At 47.5% G+C, this 18,818-nt stretch overlaps 1 protein-coding gene across 4 annotated transcripts in view; it reads left to right on the top strand.

Moving 5' to 3' along the window:
* The window catches only part of ATP8B3 (ATPase phospholipid transporting 8B3), a 133,588-nt gene that overhangs the window by 79,594 nt on the left and 35,176 nt on the right, over nucleotides 1-18,818 (top strand). For 3 of the 4 annotated variants that reach the window (XM_075611547.1, XM_075611546.1, XM_075611548.1), the window contains exons 27-28: nucleotides 4,460-4,590; nucleotides 9,637-9,986. The exons of the other annotated variant lie outside the window; for it this stretch is intronic. In XM_075611547.1, coding sequence (XP_075467662.1) covers nucleotides 4,460-4,590; nucleotides 9,637-9,852 — 347 coding nt within the window. In that variant the 3' untranslated portion in view covers nucleotides 9,853-9,986. Of the gene's footprint in view, nucleotides 1-4,459; nucleotides 4,591-9,636; nucleotides 9,987-18,818 lie in introns of those variants that run through there. 4 annotated transcript variants of the gene reach the window in all.

Here is an 18,818-nt window from a genome sequence, read left to right as displayed (position 1 = left end):
AGCAAACGCGTGCACTATAGAACAGCCCTAAGACCTGGAAAACTGCCAGAGTTGTCCCAACCTTCAAACGTGGGGACAAAAACCCTGTCCCAAACTACAGGCCAATCTCTCTTCTCCCAATCCTATCCAAAGTCATGGAAACATGTGTCCACTCCCAATTAAGTGATTACTATACCAAGACAAATTTCCCTAGCCAATTTCAATCTGGCTTTCGCCCCAAACACTCCATGGTAACTACCTTGCTAAAAGTTTGCAATGAAATCCAGTGTGGAATGGAACGGGGACAACTCACTGGTGCAATATTCATAGATTTTTCAAAGGCTTTTGATACCGTTGACCATGTTATCCTGCTTAACAAATCCAGTGCTCTACAATAGGGCCGCATGCTTTAAACTGGTTTCAGTCCTACCTATCAGGTAGATGCCAACATGTGTCTATCTCGGGCACTAACTCCAACCCCATGGATATCACCTGCAGTGTCCCGCAAGGCTCTGTTCTGGGGCCCCTACTCTTCTCAGTGTTCATCAATGATCTTCCTATAGCTTGTAAGGAAGCCTCAATACACATGTATGCAGATCACACAATCTTATATGCACACAGCCTTAGCCTCTCCGACCTTGGACACATACTTCAATCTGACTTTTTGAAACTTGAAAATTGGATTTCCCAAAACAAACTGTTTCTAAACACTGACAAGACTGTAACAATGGTATTTGGGACCAAGGCTAAATTTCTAAAGCGTCCAATGAATGAGCTCCAGATCAGAACCAACTCTAATACTATTCTAGCCCCTGTTACTAGTTTCAAATATTTGGGTATATGGTTTGACTCCCATTTAACTTTTGGGTTGCACATTGATACCCTGACATCCAAAACCTATGCCAAACTAGGTGTACTTTATAGGAACAAATCCTCCTTAAATCTGCTGGCCAGAAAGTGCATCGCACAGCAGATGCTGATGCCAATTATAGACTATGGGGACATAGTACATGGCACTGAACCCCAAACTCACTTCAGCCAACTTGATACCCTCTACAAGTCAATATGCCGCTTTGTCCTCCAATGCAACTACAACACACATCACTGCGAAATGCTCAAAGAACTAGATTGGTCATCACTTGAGTCTAGGCGCAAAGTTCATCATTCCTGTTTTGCCTTCAAATAATTTCTGGGCAAGCTACCCGCATATCTCAACAAGCTCCTCACCCCTACCACATGCAGCACTTATCATTGGAAATCTGACTCCAAAAGACTGTTCATGGTCCCAAGGTTCAACAAAGTATGTGGACGTTCCTCCTTCTCTTACCGTGCACCCCAAAACTGGAACAGTCTACCGGAGATTCTCACAGCCGCCACCAGTCTAAGTTCTTTCAAAACTAAAGCTGTCTCACATTTTAATCTGGTCTATAACTGTTATATACACCTATAATATATATTATCTGTAACTGTGCATACAATGTCTTGTATATAATGTGTAACCCTGCTCACTCATTGTAACTATGTATTTGTGACCACGTATTTGTCATTATAACTCTGTGCCCAGGACATACTTGAAACCGAGAGGTAACTCTCTCTATGTATTACTTCCTGGGAAAACATTTTATAAATAAAACCTGACCTGTTCTTGGCCCTGGAGAACTGGGAGTTGGCCACTCCTGTTCTAGGACATTTCTCAGATAAAATGTGCATTAACATGAAGGGCTTTTTGCCTTTTATTACACATTTTTATGGTATCCTTTTATAACGTGTCTTTTTTTTTTTAGGTGAAAATATGTGTCATTGTGTTACGTATTGCTGCCCTACGTCTGCCATTGCATCATGCAGGTTTATATCAGTTCTCTACCCAAAAGAGATTACAATTTAAATTGAAACAACCTTGCAGATTATGAAATGGAAGAGAAATGATACATGTGTAGTGTTTCATTTCTCCGCACGAGCAGAATTATATGTAGGGATGCCTGTATTCGGTGTTTATTTTTTCATACAATCGGTGTTAATTTATTTTTTGTTCCGTTGTCATTTTGGTTAAAAAAAAAACTGTATTTATCAGTGTTGGCAATGAAAACAATACACACACATTTGGTCTTTATCGGTGCACTTTTTTTTCGTTTCCATAATCCTGTGTGACGCCTTCATCTCCTATCTGCTGACGGGCTGCCACAAGAGGTAGAATTTAAAGGGGCATTTAATTTTGTAAGAAATGTTTTTAACACAGCTCCGGGGACCACCTGCTTCCGGCGATACATACCTATGTAGGGGGTGCCGGTAGCCGCCCCGGGCTGAGCTAGCTTGGGTTTAATGCTCCTGCGTCACATGAACCGATAGGAAACCGAACCGGGTGATGTTACGGCTTTCCTATTGGCCCGCAGGACACAGGAGCTTTGAAACTCTGCCATAATGTGAACCCTGGAAGCCGGGTGGCTACCGGCACCCCCTATGGAGGTAAAGTATCTCCAAAAGCAGGGGGTCCCCAAAGCTGAAATGAACGGGGTTCGATTCCAGAGAAGCCCTGCTTCAATCCAATGTAAAAAAGAAAGAAGAAACGGCTTGGATTTCCGCTTTAATAGGAAAGGATGCTTCACTTTCGGTGTTTATCGGTTTTAACGAAAAGTGCAAGATGATTCAGTGGTGTGTTTTTGGTTGGTTTTTTTTTGGTTAAAATCTAAAATCGTAGTCCCTAATTATAGCTAATTGTGACAAGGCACTTACTGATGCAATCTGTACAACAGGCTGAATAGAGAAAAAACTGCATATTTAATGCACAGCATAATTACACCACCATTTTGCCCAGTGATACATAAAGCTGAAACTGTGGTTAAATGGTGACAGAATATTGGTTATATTGGTCAGTCTGTGATGAATGTTTTGCTAGGTATTTGGTTTTATTATCTAATTATTTTCCTTTTTCAGTTTCTTGGGAGAGCCCTAAAATTAATTGCAGATCTGATTTACACATGGTTGACACATAAATGTATGTATTGGCAGCTTCTGATGCAAACTCAGCAGTTTTCACCATGCATTTTTGATAATGCTCGCAGGAATAAGGTGCAATTGGCCACTTTTTTTTTTTTAACTGACCACTTCGACGAGTGGCTGGGCTAAGATCAGCTCTCAATTTTAAGTAAGACATTAACCTGACAGAAGCAAAAACCAAATTAGAACCTGTAAAATACTGGCAGCATAAAATCCTATCTTTTAAAAACTGATACTGAAAAGCCGATTCATGCTTTTAGCAGATCATGTCATAATTACTGTAATTCTCTATTGCAGAGCTGTCTAATATCAGGGGTAATGAATATACAGCCATAATGAACTGCCCTGTGTTTCTATCTTGGGTCTTGAGATACCACTGTATGCTGCTAATGCAACCACAAAATGTGTTGTTACCCAAATGTATATGTTTTAGACCATATGTGTGGCCCAGTATATTGTTGGACGACTCAAATGATGACGTTTCATTAAAGTGCATGCAGAAAAGACTTGTGCTTAGCCGCCACTGATTATAGTAACATCTCAAATGATAAACTCTGCAAAGAAAATGAGGTTGTAAAAAAACAATGGGCGTCGGTACCCGGCCTCTTACCTTCTCCTGCTCTTCATGCTGCGTCACGGCGTCATGTGACGTTGCAAGCTCACGGTAACGTGGTGCATCGTGACGCTGCAGCTTCATCCTCATGGCCATGAGTCGTCACAAGGAGAAGATGAGGAGCAGGAGGAGAAGGTAAGAGAAACAGGTGCCGGTACTATGTACCGCCGAGAACAGCCACAACACCGCCCCCCCTTGGTGCAAGTAAATATGTAATTGTAACCTGTGCCATTTGGTCACCAATAAACACACACACTATGATAATATATAACCCCTACAGGCGTTTCACTATGCAAGACTGATTAAAGAGGTAATCCAAGCAAAACATTTTTTAACATAGGATTGAAGCAGGGGGGTTCTGGAGCTGAACCCCGTTGATTTAAGCTCCCGGGAGTCCCTTCTTCCGGAGATACTTACCTCCGCTTGGATAGCAGGCTTTACATAATGGTGACGTTTCGGAGCTCCCGCCCCCTGCGCGCCAATAGAAAGCCGTGATGTCATCAGGATCAGCTTCCTATTGGCCCGCGAGACGCAGGAGCTTTAAACTTGGCTGAGAAACCGGTACCCTCTTTGAAGGTCTGTATCGCAGGAAGCAGGGGGTCCCCAGAGCTGAAATTAATAGGGTCGGTTTCCGGAGACCCCCTGCTTCAAACCCATGTTAAAAACAAAATAATAATAAAACAAATCGCATAAATTGGTCCTTTAAAATGATGCCAATGTCTACAAACGATAGAAGATTGTATTTAACACAAGATTATAACGTATACTGACAATTTATTCATGGGACTGTGTTGTATATGTGATTTTATCACATATATAAAGGATATTGTTGGTTTGTTAATTTAACGTAGAACAATTCTCTCTTTGTGATAGATGTCAACATAAATACTCTCAGCAAGGTGTACATCTGGCTCATCATCCTTTTGGCGGTTTTAATAAGCCTCCTCCCAACACTAATTGTCAGTTTTTTCACGAGACTTAAATGCCGTGACATAATCCAGGAAGTAAGTATAGACCATACTACTAATGTATTTTTTTGGGGTTCAAAATGGCCTACCAGTTATCTCTGGCCCATTCAGTTTCGTCTCTCAAAAATGTCTAATAATTTGCATATTTCAGTTAATTGATTTTCTTATTAAAGCGAAGTTAAACCAAACAAACCATTACGCTGTTTCATATCAGTCCCCACCTGCCCCCCATCCCCTGTATTTAAAAGTTCTAGTCGCCGTATTGATCCCAGGGACAATAAGATTTGATGCAGGTTGTAATACCATTTAGTGGACCAACCTTAGCGTTACTCATATAAATATTTGATGGCAGACAAGCTCTACTTGACCCACTGTGTCTGCCCCTTTTCCTATCTGCTGTGAAACTACAGACCCGACTAGACTCCTTGGCTATCGTTTGTATTCAGTATTTAGCCTTATGTCCATCACACACATTTTTTAATTCCCTTACTGTATTAACCTGTACTGCGTCTCTTGGGAAACTTTTCAACAAATCCACCACCCTTTCGGTGAAGAAAGTACTTATTCACATTTCCCCTGAGCCTGCCACCATCTAGCTTCAGGGAACGACCATTTGATCTAGCACTCCTTTCTCTGAAATATTCTTCCCTCCTGTCATGGGCTGGCTAATTTTTAACTGTGGGACACATGTACCCTACCAGCCCAAAAAACAGACAACCACTGACCCTCACACATATCAACTGTATATATAGGCACCATAAACACAAGAGAACGCACACACCTAATACATAAACCACATGCAAACAACCAATCACATAATAATATACACACGCCACACACTTTCCCCATACACACACCTATTGCAGTCCCCCGAAAAAACACTGATCTCAAGACACACACACAGAAACTGTACAGCACTCACTCACTGACCAACTCAAATTCTTATACACTAACCAGCAGACTCACACTGACCAGAGCAAATTCTCACACACCCCGACAAGCACAAACTCTCACACACCCTGACCAGCACAAACTCTCACACACCCTGACCAGCACAAACTCTCACACACCCTGACCAGCACAAACTCTCACACACCCTGACCAGCACAAACTCTCACACACCCTGACCAGCACACACTCTCACACACCCTGACCAGCACAAACTCTCACACACCCTGACAAGCACAACTCTCACACACCCTGACCAGCACAAACTCTCACACACCCTGACCAGCACAAACTCTCACACACCCTGACAAGCACAAACTCTCACACACCCTGACCAGCACAAACTCTCACACACCCTGACCAGCACAAACTCTCACACACCCTGACCAGCACAAACTCTCACACACCCTGACCAGCACAAACTCTCACACACCCTGACCAGCACAACTCTCACACACCCTGACCAGCACAAACTCTCACACACCCTGACCAGCACAAACTCTCACACACCCTGACCAGCACAAACTCTCACACACCCTGACCAGCACACACTCTCACACACCCTGACCAGCACACACTCTCACACACCCTGACCAGCACACACTCTCACACACCCTGACCAGCACACACTCAGACACTGGCTGGCAGGGACTCACATACACACATTTTCCACACATGGTGACTAGCACTGATTCAGACACACAGACTAACACAAACTGAACAACACACATTAACTGACCTTCACACACTAGCCAACAGGTGGGGGCTGCAGTGAGGACCTACCCAGAGGAACAGCCACGTGAGCGCTAGCTGCTCACAGGCTCCCTCTATGGCTGGATCTGTAACTGCAGTTTCCTCTCTGCCTTGGAGCTGCTGGCCCTAATCTTAAAGCAGCAATTCAGGTTTCATTTATTGTTCTTTTTGTAATTACAGGATTGAAGCAGGGGGTCTCCGGAGCTAAACGGTGTGAATCTCAGCTCCAGGGACCCTTTCTGCTAGAGATACTTACCTCTGTTGTGGTGCCGGAATCTACACAGCCCGGGAACTGTGTGCCTAATGAAATGGTGGCGTTTAAATGTCCCGTATCATACGGGCTAATAGGAAGCTGTGATGTCGTCTGGCGCGGCTTCCTATTGGCCCACGTGACAGGGACATTTAAACTCCACAGACATACCGGCATCCCATTAAGGGGAAACTATCTCTGGAAGCAGGGGGTCCCCGGAGCTGAAATCAGCGCGGTTCAATCCTGTAATAATATATATATATATTTTTTTTTACAAAAAAATTAAACCTATATTGCTGCTTTAAAAGCACACTGCGCCAGGGGTCAGTTGCCCTCCAGACAGGGTCAGTGCAAGGATATTCTATGCCCTAGGCCTGGGGTGTGCAAAGTTTCTGAGCTGCAACCCTCTGTCTGGTAGCCTCCCCCCCCCCGTCCTAGGACCCGGTGTCAAATGACGCCGCAGGTCATGTGACGTCACATCACGTGACCCGTTTGTGTCCTTTAACGCGTGTTGCCACGGCGACGCGCCACGTCACATGACCCTGCTGTGTCATTTGACGACGCGTCACCGAAGGTAAGGGAAGTTACAGGTAACGGAAGTTACAGGTAAGGGAGGTTACAGAGGCCTCACGCCTCCCCCGGGATTTAATTTAAATGCCTTGGGGAAGAGTGCGGGGCCACTGTGACCCCTGCTCCCCCCCTAGAAAATCTTGCTCCCCCCAGTTTGCGCTCCCCTGCCCTAGGCAAACTTTCTGCCTTGAGCTCCACCCCTGTGCCAACAATTAACTTACATTAAAAAATTCTATCTAACTGGAAAATGACAATGTTGTACCTAATATTTTCTAACATTCATACACTGCCACATTGTGTCTCTCCCCCCACCCCTCTCATTCTGCTCCCCCTGCCCTCTCTTATTCTTTCCTTCCCCTCTCATTCCCTCTCCCCCCACCCTATCATTCTCTCTCCCCCCTCCCTATCATTCTCTCTTCCCCCTCCCTATCATTCTCTCCCCCCCTCATTCTCTCTACCCCCTCCCTCTTTCTCTCAACCCCCTCCCTATCATTCTCTCTCCCCCTCCCTATCATTCTCTCTCCCCCTCATTCTCTCTCCCCCCTCATTCTCTCTCCCCTTCTCATTCTCTCTCCCCCTCTCATTCCCTCTCCCCCACCCTATCATTCTCTCTCCCCCCTCCCTATCATTCTCTCTCCCCCTCTCATTCTCTCTTCCCCCTCCCTATCATTCTCTCTCCCCCTCTCATTCTCTCTTCCCCCTCCCTATCATTCTCTCTTCCCCCTCCCTATCATTCTCTCTCCCCCCTCATTCTCTCTCCCCCTCGTTCTCTCTCCCCCTCTCATTCCCTCTCCCCCACCCTATAATTCTCTCTCCCCCTCCCTATCATTCTCTCCCCCTCTCATTCTCTCTCCCCCCTCCCTATCATTCTCTCTCCCCCTCTCATTCTCTCTTCCCCCTCCCTATCATTCTCTCTTCCCCCTCCCTATCATTCTCTCTCCCCCCTCATTCTCTCTACCCCCTCCCTCTTTCTCTCAACCCCCTCCCTATCATTCTCTCTCCCCCCTCATTCTCTCTCCCCCCTCATTCTCTCTCCCCCTCTCATTCTCTCTTCCCCTTCCTATCATTCTCTCTCCCCCTCCCTATCATTCTCTCTCCCCCCCTCATTCTCTCTCCCCCTCTCATTCTCTCTACCCCCTCCCTATCATTCTCTCTCCCCCCTCATTCTCTCTCCCCCCTCCCTCTCATTCTCTCTACCCCCTCTCTCTCATTCTCTCTCCCCTTCCTCTCTCATTCTCTCTCCCTTCCCCCTGTCATTGAAATTGACATTTCAATGTTAAAATTATAGTGCCATTAGCCTTGTATTCTGCATTTTAGATTGTTGTGACCCAAATGTTGTGCCTTATTTTGCACTTGGCATTAAGCTGTAATTGCTACTCTTGCCCCTTCCTCTTATTTACCTAAATCATTAATAATTTTATTCACCCTCCCCAAGTGTCAACAGTGTTGCAGATCTTTGTGTCATCTAGCCTTAGGCCTGGGACATAGACATTGTGTCCGTGCGGAGGCGCGCTGAGGCTCAGGGAAAGCGGTGCTTTCCCTGGCCTTACACAGCGCGCCGTCCGGGAGCGTCGGGGGCGGGTCTGGGGGCGGGCCAGTGACGTCACGGAGCTTGTTCGCCCTCATTGGGCGAACCGCTCACGTGACCGGCCCTGCGCTCCGGCGAGCGCCAAATTTGAAAACTTCGTGAGACACGCGCTTCCGCAAGCGTGCGCGAGCCCCTGCTAAAGCCGCTCTCATTGCGGCTGCAGGGGCTCAGTGCCGAGTGTGAGCGCGGCTCAGCACGGCTCAGCCTTGCTCACACTACTATGTCCCAGGCCTTAGATAAGGAGTCAGAGCAGTGTGTTATGGCAGCGGTGCGCAAAGTGGCGGGCGCGACCCCCAGGGGGGGCGGGAGATTGTGCTGGGGGGGCGCGGGCAGTTGCAGAGGCCCCGCGCTCTTCCCCCAGGCATTTAAATTAAATGCCGGGGGATCGCGTGAGGCCCCTGCAACTGTTTACTTACCGGGATTCAGCCGTCTGTGTTGCGTCGCTATGGCAACGCGGCATCAATAGACGCCGCGGCACCATGTGACCTGACGTCACACGCCCACGCAGCGTCATCTGACGCGCCTGAAGGAAGGCAGGGGGGCGCGAGAGCCGGGGGCAGAGAGACAGGGGGGCGCAGCACAAAAAGTTTGCGCTCCCCTGTGTTATGGCACAAAGATGCTATTTGTAAGTATCTATATTGATCTGATTCGATTTTTAAGAAATGTTAGTGTGCAGACTGCTATTACCCTGGGCTTCGCTTTGAAAACATTTTTTAGTTAAATGATATCCTAATTGCCCTATAGAGTGTGGGACTGTTAGACCATGTTACTCTCTCTCACTCTGGACATACAGAAGACCAACATCGATACTGGAATAACATCTTTGTGCGATAGCACTGCTTTAGCCACTTATCTCTGCTTTCCTGTTTACTCTCTGTTTATTTATCAAAACTACAAAACGATGTTATATGTTCCTATATGTTATATGTTTCTATATGTTATATGTTCCTATATGTTACATGTTGCTCCGCAGAGACATTCTTACAAAGTGGACAAGAACATCGAGGTGAATACAGTTGCATTGAAGACGCCTTTCAAGAGGGGAACTGTAAGCCGCAGATCCGGCTATGCGTTCTCACACAATCCAGGCTATGCTGACCTCATTATAAAGGGTACGAGTCTCCGTAAGAAGAAGTCGAGGAATCCTGGTTCGAAAGACGAAGAGAAGACTTGCCACTCCAACACATAACATTTCATCAAAGCCTTGGACTTTGTTTTATAAATAAATAAGTGCACAAATATATATATATATATATATATATATATGAAAAATTTAAAGGACAAACCTATAATAATGTACGAAAAAATAAATTCAATATTGCAGATGTTGGATGTGGATTATTATTATTATTATGACCTTTTATTTATACGGAGTCAACATATTCCATAGCGCAGTACAATGTGGGTGCGAAGGAGAAAAACAAAACATAAAATATGACTTGAAACATAATCAAACAATATATAATAAGGTAATCCCCCTGTATGAAACAGATAAGGCAGAAAGGGTTCTATTTATCAGACACTGGACGGCACCAAAAGGATTCTGCATCTGGGAGACTTTAATAAGCAGTTGTTTCATTGTCCTAAATGTTGGTCTCCCAGGAAAAGGTATAGAGCAGTGATTTTCATGCTTTGCACAGTGGAACCCTAGGATTCTGTGAGAGGTTACCGGAGGTTCCATGAGAAATAATGTGAGTAATGGTAGATATTTTACTCTATAGCAGCAATCTGTCCAAAAGATCATTTTTATTTTTTTTAGAATTTGAATGAGGGAATTCTTCAGAGCTGAATCGTGCCAGTCTCAGGAATGTACTTTTTTGTATCTGTCTAGGACCTTTGGCCTCGACAAAAGCGCTGATGGCAATCCGCCGCCACTACAACTCATCGCCAGGCAGGTCGTCGCTTGACATTTCGCCGCGTGCACTCCCACCCCGCTGCCATCTTTAAATCTCAATGGAGAGGAAAATTAACTTTACACAATGTCCCGCGCGACCCTGCTGGACATTTAAAGATGTTGCGGCGGCGGCCGTGGGACTCGGAAGGGTCGGGCAGCTGTGCGTGACAGCTAATTTCCGTCCATTAAGATTTTAAAATGGCATTGGGGTTGGAGTGCGCACAGTAGCGCGCGCAGTAGCGCGTGCAGCGACATGTCCACCGGCGACCTGCCCAAAGGTCCCATTCCATGTTTCGTATTTGGTCATAGATTCCCACATCACCTTCCCCCACCCCAGAAATGTCTATCTGCAAGGGCTGAAATGAGTGGGTTTTGGATATTCTGGGGCATTTTCATGGAAAAGTACTGATTTATCAATAAGACTATACAGTACTAAGGTCTATGAGATGGCAATGACAGTACCAATGACTCCAAAGCAGTGAGAGTTGAAGGTCTCCCTCTTGCTTAATCTATAGAATTACTCACCGTCCAACTGTCCCTATTTAACAAGATTTGTACCTATGTTTTATGTCCTGTATCTATTCAAACAAGCTGTATTTCCACTACCTATACTACATTCCTGGCTGTGTGTAAGTGCCAAGGAACTCTCCACTACCCATCTCCCGTTGGTTGAAGCTCAGACACAGCAGCTTGTAGATCAATGACCAATTTTTTTTAAAACATCATCAGGTTCAAGGAAATTACACCACTTCTATTTTATGTATGTAGCCATGCTGTAAAATGGCTGCAGTCATCTCTCCTGCTGACAGTAAGGCCTGGTAAGTTACGGACTCCTGACGAAGCTGCCACGCCAGCGAAACGCATTGAGTGAACCTGCAGCAGTTCAGAAGTGTGCCAGACTAGCCCCAGAACCCGTGAGGATCCATTCTGCGTTCGCCGACGAAACCGGAAGTGACGCGACGGGCCGAACCGGAAGTGACGCGCCGCGACCTCGGGAGGGGGGTGGATGGAGTACACCTATGCTGCGCATCAATTGTTATGTGTCTAAGCACATGTTGATCATGTAAGTGCAATACTTATTGCCTTTTCAAAATATCCATAGTGAACATACAGTGTTGCACTAGAATTGTCTTTATTTCCATTTCCATTGAGGGTTCGTCCTGCTATCATCTGGGAGTGTGTACAAGCAAGACCCCCCTGCACATTGCTGAATCTACCCACCACATCTATTGCCAAATACAGGCTGTAATACCACTGGGATAATGTGAGTTCCCATTCATGATTCCTGCTCAGATTGCTGTATTCATTTAGACATATTGCACTATTTTGATACTCTTTCCCTTACATGTTTATGGTGATACCTGCGCTCCCCACAAGTTTCTCCACACCAAGTTATGGGCATGCCAGCAGTAATCATGGAGGTTTGCCCTCACACCCTGGTGAGGTGCCCTATGTATGGATGGGAGTGGTCACAGGCTCTGACTCCACGGTTAGTGATGTCAGAGTTGTGTCAGCTCCAGAGGATACATAAGGCACAGCACTGACCAAAAGTTATCGAGTTGGGAGTAGAGAGTAAGAGTGTGTTTGCTGAGTTATGGGGGAAGAGTTAAGAAGCTATTAAAAGGACAGTGTTTGGAACTGTGACCAGGGACCTGGTCACAGGGAGATATCCCTGCGGGGATAGGGAATCCCTACATTAGGAGGACTATACCTTTCAAAGGGAAGTACGGTGAACAATGGAGGGCTAAATTCACCCATTGTGGAGGGCAGCTGGCCCACCGTGCTAATAAAGATCATCCTGTTAAAATATACTCTCGTGTGTAAGTGTGGAGTAATTGCACCGAGAGAAGCACCACAGAGGAGTTCCTCACCAGGACCATCCACAAGCTCAAGCTGGGATCCTGATGAGGTGGAGGCACTGCACTGGATGTAGGTAGGACTCAAGCACACTACCTCAGCTGCCTGTCTGGGTTGGCAATCCCCAACACAACATCATGCGGGAGACTCAGGAGTCCTGTTGCCAACAGGTGCACCACCAGACATCACACTGTAATGGGGACTGGTTAGACCACAGGGGCCAATATGAGATTGGGTGGGTCAGGCCAGTCCAGAAAACCCGTTACATGTATGTAGCAGGGTATTCCTCCACACCACTAGGGGCGTTTACACAGCGGCTGGCTCTGAGGAGGCAGGGAGGACTAAAGAAACTCTATGTCCTGATTGGACTGTCCTGAGAGACAGTACGGCTTGTAATATAGTACACGCCCGTGTTTAGTGTCTATAGGGCAAGCGGTGACGCGTGTGGCTATGATGTCAAAGGCCGCGCTGTGATTGGCTCACAGCGTCACGTGGCATGGCAACAGCGGGAAAATACAAATTTCTTGTATTTCCTCCGATCTGCAGCGCCAAAGCTCACGGCCGAGCGCGCGCGTCTCTAACTATAGCAACGTCAGGCTCACACAGGCAATTATCACTGACGATATTGCAGGCCTAAGGCTGCCTGAGATTAGGTCAGTGTTACTCCCCCTGGGCCCTAGTTAGGTCCCCAGCCACAGTAGCCTGAGTGTGTAGAGCTGCTCATAAGTTAGGGACCCTTCACTATAGTGACCAGAGTGGAGAAGCTGCGGAGCGGGACGGACTCCAGAACGGAACTCATCAGGCCTCAGGAACCATGTGAGCGGCTGCCGGTGGTAAGGAGCGGGGGGAATTTATTTGGAGGCCCCGCATCGTGGGACACCTTTCTCCTGAGAGAGAGGCCACTGTTGTTTGAGCACCCAAAGGGAAGGTACCAACGACATCAGGGGTAGCGCTACCTTCCACCCACATACACCATATGACCGTGGGCTAATATATACTATCCCAGGAACATTGGGGATAGAGCTAATAGGAGGGGTATGGTTATCCTCCCTGTGAGTGGGGAAGGGGATTGTACTGTTATAGATGCTGTTAGTGTTGTTATCCAATAAGTGTTGTATTGGACCCTGCTGGTAAAGTTACTGTTGTGTGAGTGGTTATTTCACAAGTTATGTATACTGTATGTTCCTGTGGGGGTCCATCCCATCTGTGACGGCATCCCCATAGATGGAGGCGCTAAACCTTGCAACCCACACCAGCGCCTCAACACCACACAACCCATAGGCCGGAAAGTGGACCGAAATGCTCCAAAGAAAACTTGGTCGAACCAGGTGGCACAAGATCTCAAACCGCTCCACTTCACAGTAGCCAAAGCCCAAAAAGCCACCCAAAATCGAGACGTATTGAACATCCTGCCGCTGGTCTCCACAACGCATCACGCCTTACCTTATAAAAGATTAAACAATGTCGTTTACGGAGTATATACCATATACCAAGATCCCTATGAGTGGATGCTTAAGCCTTCTGTATCCCCAAACAGGTTAGCACCATAGGGGGAGGGGGCGGGGGAATAGGGGTGTTACATGTATGTATTACTATAAACACATACTGTACTTCCGGAAATACAGGTTTCATTGTTAAAATTATATTTTCATATAAGGAATTGATGTGTTACTCTACGGGAGTTGCTTATTTGCTTTTAAGATTCAGTATCCCAAATAGCCAAATTAATTGTAGTCATTTTCATGTGCCCATGCTAAGAAAAACATTTCCACATGCCCACACTAATAATTTTAATGTGACCGTATTAATAATTAAAATAATTCACGTGCCCATGTTAATAATTACGTATTTTCACGTGCACTTGCGCTAACCATTTATATGTTCCCAGACTATTAAGTAAAACTAATTTATACCATTTAAATAAATAATAACAATAAGCATTAGAACTGAGTATGGTTAAAATACTGTAGCCTGCCCTAAGCAATACAAATGTCATGCAAATATTAGTTTTCAGCTTCTCATAAATTATTGGACCCATTAAACATAGGGGGTGTGCATTTATAATTTCATATAATTAAATTAGATATTTGTTGTGATGGTGTATCATACAGTGCACTGTAAGGTTATTTGAATAGAAGCAGAGCTCTCTGAGGCAAACGTATGTAACCCTTATTCCCCCGCCCCTCCCCCCTCCCCCCTCCCCCCTCCCCCCCCCCCCATTTCACAGATAGGGTCTCCTAGGGAATCTACTGCTCAGACTACATGTCTTAGTGGTGCACATCTGCTGGCAACAGGGGGCCCTGAGTCTCCAGCGATGACATGGGGAGAACAGGACAGGCTTCTGGGGTTGTGCCTCCGTCTCTCTTACTGGTGCAGCGCCTCCATCTCCTGCAGCCCCCAGCTGTATGGGGTGAAGTATCTACAAGAGAATATTCCTTCCCCTCCTCCCGATACACTTCACTCTGAGGCAGGAGTATAAGTAAAAGTGAAGTCTTTATTGGTCTTCTCTATTCAGCAGCCAGATCACACAGCAAGCTGTCTTCCTCCAGGATGTCCCTGACCTCACTCCCGGCCTAGGGCACCAAGAGTGGGTCTGACTCTTCCCCTATCCTCTATGCAGGATAGGACGTCTGGGGTGCTCCCTCTCACTCCCTGTAGGGAGGCCTCAAGCCTGCCAGTCCTGGCATCTCAGTTTTGGTCACCCTTGTCCCCTCACTCTGGGGACAGACTCAACTAAATAGGAAGTGGCAGTACACTAAGTAGCTCCAGCAGGCACCACCCCTGTGTCTTCTGATTGGACACAGAGCCTGATGATCTGCCTTCACTGACTCACTGCACTGCCTGAAGTGGGGAAAACCCATGATTGCTCCTGGCAAACCTGCCCCTACACAGGGATTACTGCCAGGAGGAGGGCAGACCTATAGCCCAAACCACACAGGGCTACATGTAATTCCATCTACACAGATCTATTCTCTCACCTGCTCGAAGCGGCATCTCGAACCTAACATCTGCCCTGGGAGTCACATAACATAGTCCCATCTCTTAGAGTTGGTGAGAGACCTTCCCTTCCCTATGGGGCCTCCACCAATGCTTGCCCGGAATCCCACGGTAGACGAGTCCCACCTTTCCACTCGCACCACTACGTCTCAGGAGAGCTGCCATTTTATTTGTAATTTTCCTCTATCAGAGGGGGGGCTTTGTGGAGCCCTCATGCATGCCATCATGCACCTCAATCCTGCCCTCATGCACCTCTGTCCTGCTCTCGCGCACCTCCGTGATGCCCTCATGGACCTCTGTCCCACCCTAGTGTACCTCTGTAGAGTCCACCTTTGTGCACCTCTGTCCCGCCTTCATGCGCCTCAATCCCGCCCTCGCGCCCCTCCATCCTGTCCACCTTTGTTCATCTCCGTCCCGCCCTCGCCCACCTCAGTCCCATCCTCGCCCACCTCAGTCCAATCCATGCGCCCCTCAGTCCCGCCCTCGCGCACCTCGGTCCTGTCCACCTTTGTACATCTTCATCCCGACCTCACCCACCTCAGTCCTATTCATGCGCCTCTCAGTCCTGCCCTCGTGCACCTCACTCTTGCCCTTATGCACCTCCCACTGCAATACAGTTTACAAACACACAGTTTATCCAACAACACTTCCCCCTTCCCAACGCTTGCACAATTGTCCAGGTAGTGTCCCTGTGATATCCCTGGGGCCTCAATTTGTGATGAGTACAAGGCCTGTGTTGTGGAAAAAGGAGAGCCAGCGGTTTATATGCCGGGATCCCTGTAGGCAATTGTACTTGCACAGGTCGCTCTCGTTTCTCGGGTTACTTCTCATTCCCTTATGGGCTCGGTGCGGTCCGGTTCCGTGGGGAGCGATCAGGAAACTGCTCCGTACAACCGGCAACCACTGTCCTACCCGTAGTGGTAGCAAGGCTATATGTGTGGAAATCCCCGCGCCTGCGGTTAGAATGAGTTATTATCTCGTCTCTCTCTCTAGTCACATTCGCACACCTTGAACTCCGTAGGCCAACTGACTCTCTCCTTCCTGGTCCCGTGACTTTTCTCCTTTCTGCCCCTTTGGGCCATTGGTGAGGGGCATGTCCATCAATGTGCTGAGGGCTGCGATTGGACGAGGAACCCGTATACCAACAAACATGGTCAGGGGTGCTACATACATTTATTTTTTTATATAGCATTAAAACAGGGGTCTCGGAGCAGAACCCCGTTAATTTCAGCTCTGAGGACCCCTACTTCCGGAGATTCTTACATACGGAGTAGGTGCGGTAACCACTCTGGCTCAGAATCCAAGGCTTTAAAGTCCATGTGTCAGAAAAAGCCCGCTGATAAGCTATCTTACGTGTAGCTTGGTTAGGAGAGCCAATCAGGACCTTCCTCATGGGTGGGCCTAGCTGATATAAGCAACTGCCCAGGTGGGGTAAAAAATGTGTTTGAATCTTCCTGGCTGTGCAGCTGCTTATTGTGTGTGTGGGCCTCTGTGCATCTCTGCGTCTATCCCAAACCTACCTGCCGTTTGCAGCCCCTCCAGGGACCCCCGCTGACTGTCTGAAGGACCCCCTGTGACGGGAGCTTTGTGACAGGCTATGAATAATACACCACCAAGAATATAACTGGGTTGAACTGGACGAGACTTAGATATGATAAAATATAATTTATTCCTTGAAAAAGGTGAACACACGAGATATACAAATAACAGACAAAATATGGACACTCACTTAAGATGGAATGATGAAACAGTCATATCTGGACTGGCAGTTCATACAGCAATCTTCATAATCATCAAGACATGAAAGACATGAAGGACAATAGCCATAGGCTGAGCCTGGTTCTTATACCATTATTTCACATTGAACACAACCTTAACCCAGCCCCTCTAATAAATCAGTGGTGAGGTTGACAGTTTTCCTCAGAGTAAAACTCCTCCCACCCAAGGACGTTTAAAAACTGCTTTTCCTATCTAAATAACTTCATAACTTCAGTTCAGTGATACTTACTGGCACGCAAGTCATATTAATACATTCCGGCACGCATGACGCTCCCAATGAGACTAAATATTACCGTGTAATACTAAAATTAAGAGAGATATTAATATCTGACTCTTAGTACGTGCCAGACATCAGGTGTCTGTAATCCTTATGTGCGAATCAGTCCCACGAATACACATATGTAGCTTTTAGCACATTCAGCCGAGGACATCTCATAATATTCTTATAGTTAATAAGGTCACTCATTCTGTAGCCCCACTCCTAAATCAGGGGCGTTTGGCCAGTCTACCAAATGGAGTGTCTGGCAGGATACTATGGTTTGTAAGTTTGAGTTTTAACACTCACAAACCACTCCAGCTTCCTAAACATTTGGTCGCATTCTTTAGTAGGCAGGCATCTTTGAGGGTAACTTAAACAAAGGGCTAGAATCACTATTCAACTATTAACCCTTGCCCTCCCGGATGGATCCCAGTGTTTGTGTGGTGCAGTAACTGGAACAAAAACAATACATTTTTACAGGGGAATAAACAGTTGGATGGCTGAAGCAAGGCAAAACCACATTACTGGACCCCAGTCCAGTTAACCCCTTGCTTCCCAGGTGAGAGTAGAGGGTGGCCAAATGGGGTGTAACCCCTTTAATCCCGGGCCAAATCCCCTCTCTCTTGACACCCCCCTTCGTGGGGCCATCAGCAGCTCCTCCAAGAGCTCCCGCTGACTGTCTAAAGGCCCCTTCATGGGCCATCAGCAGCGCCTTCAAGGCCCCCCGTACCTGAAGATACCTCCTGACTCCAGCCCTAAAGGTAATCTCCCCCTAGCTCCTAGTCCTATACACCTTGCACTCCTCTGCCCATACCTCCCCCCCCAGACCGATACCTTCCCCCCCCCGGCCCATACCTTTCCCCCCCAGGCCCATACCTTCCCATCCCCCCACAGGCCCATACCACCCCTCCCCCACAGGCCCATACCTTCCCCCCCATACCTCCCCCCCAGGCCCATACTTCCCCCCCCCCAGGCCCATACTTCCCCCCCAGGCCCATACCTTCCCCCCCCCAGGCCCATACCTCCCCCCTCCTAGGACCCTACCTCCCCCAGGCCCATACCTTCCCCGCCTTCAGGCCCATACCTTTCCCCCCCCCCAGGCACATACCTTCCCTCCCCCTTCAGGCCCATACCTTCCTCTGCCCAGGTCCATACCTTCCCCCCCCAGGCACATACCCCCCAGACCCACCATACCTGCCCCCCCTCCCCTACCCCATACCTGCCCCCCCTCCCCTACCCCATACCTGCCCCCTCCCCTACCCCATACCTGCCCCCCTCCCCTGCCCCATACCTTCCCCCCCTCCCCAGTCCCATACCTGCCCCCCCTCCCCAGTCCCATATCTGCCCCCCCTCCCCTGCTCCATACCTA

The sequence above is a fragment of the Ascaphus truei genome, chromosome 8 (assembly GCF_040206685.1).
Source record: "Ascaphus truei isolate aAscTru1 chromosome 8, aAscTru1.hap1, whole genome shotgun sequence".
Lineage (NCBI taxonomy): Eukaryota > Metazoa > Chordata > Amphibia > Anura > Ascaphidae > Ascaphus > Ascaphus truei.
This window is presented reverse-complemented; position numbering and strand designations above follow the sequence as displayed.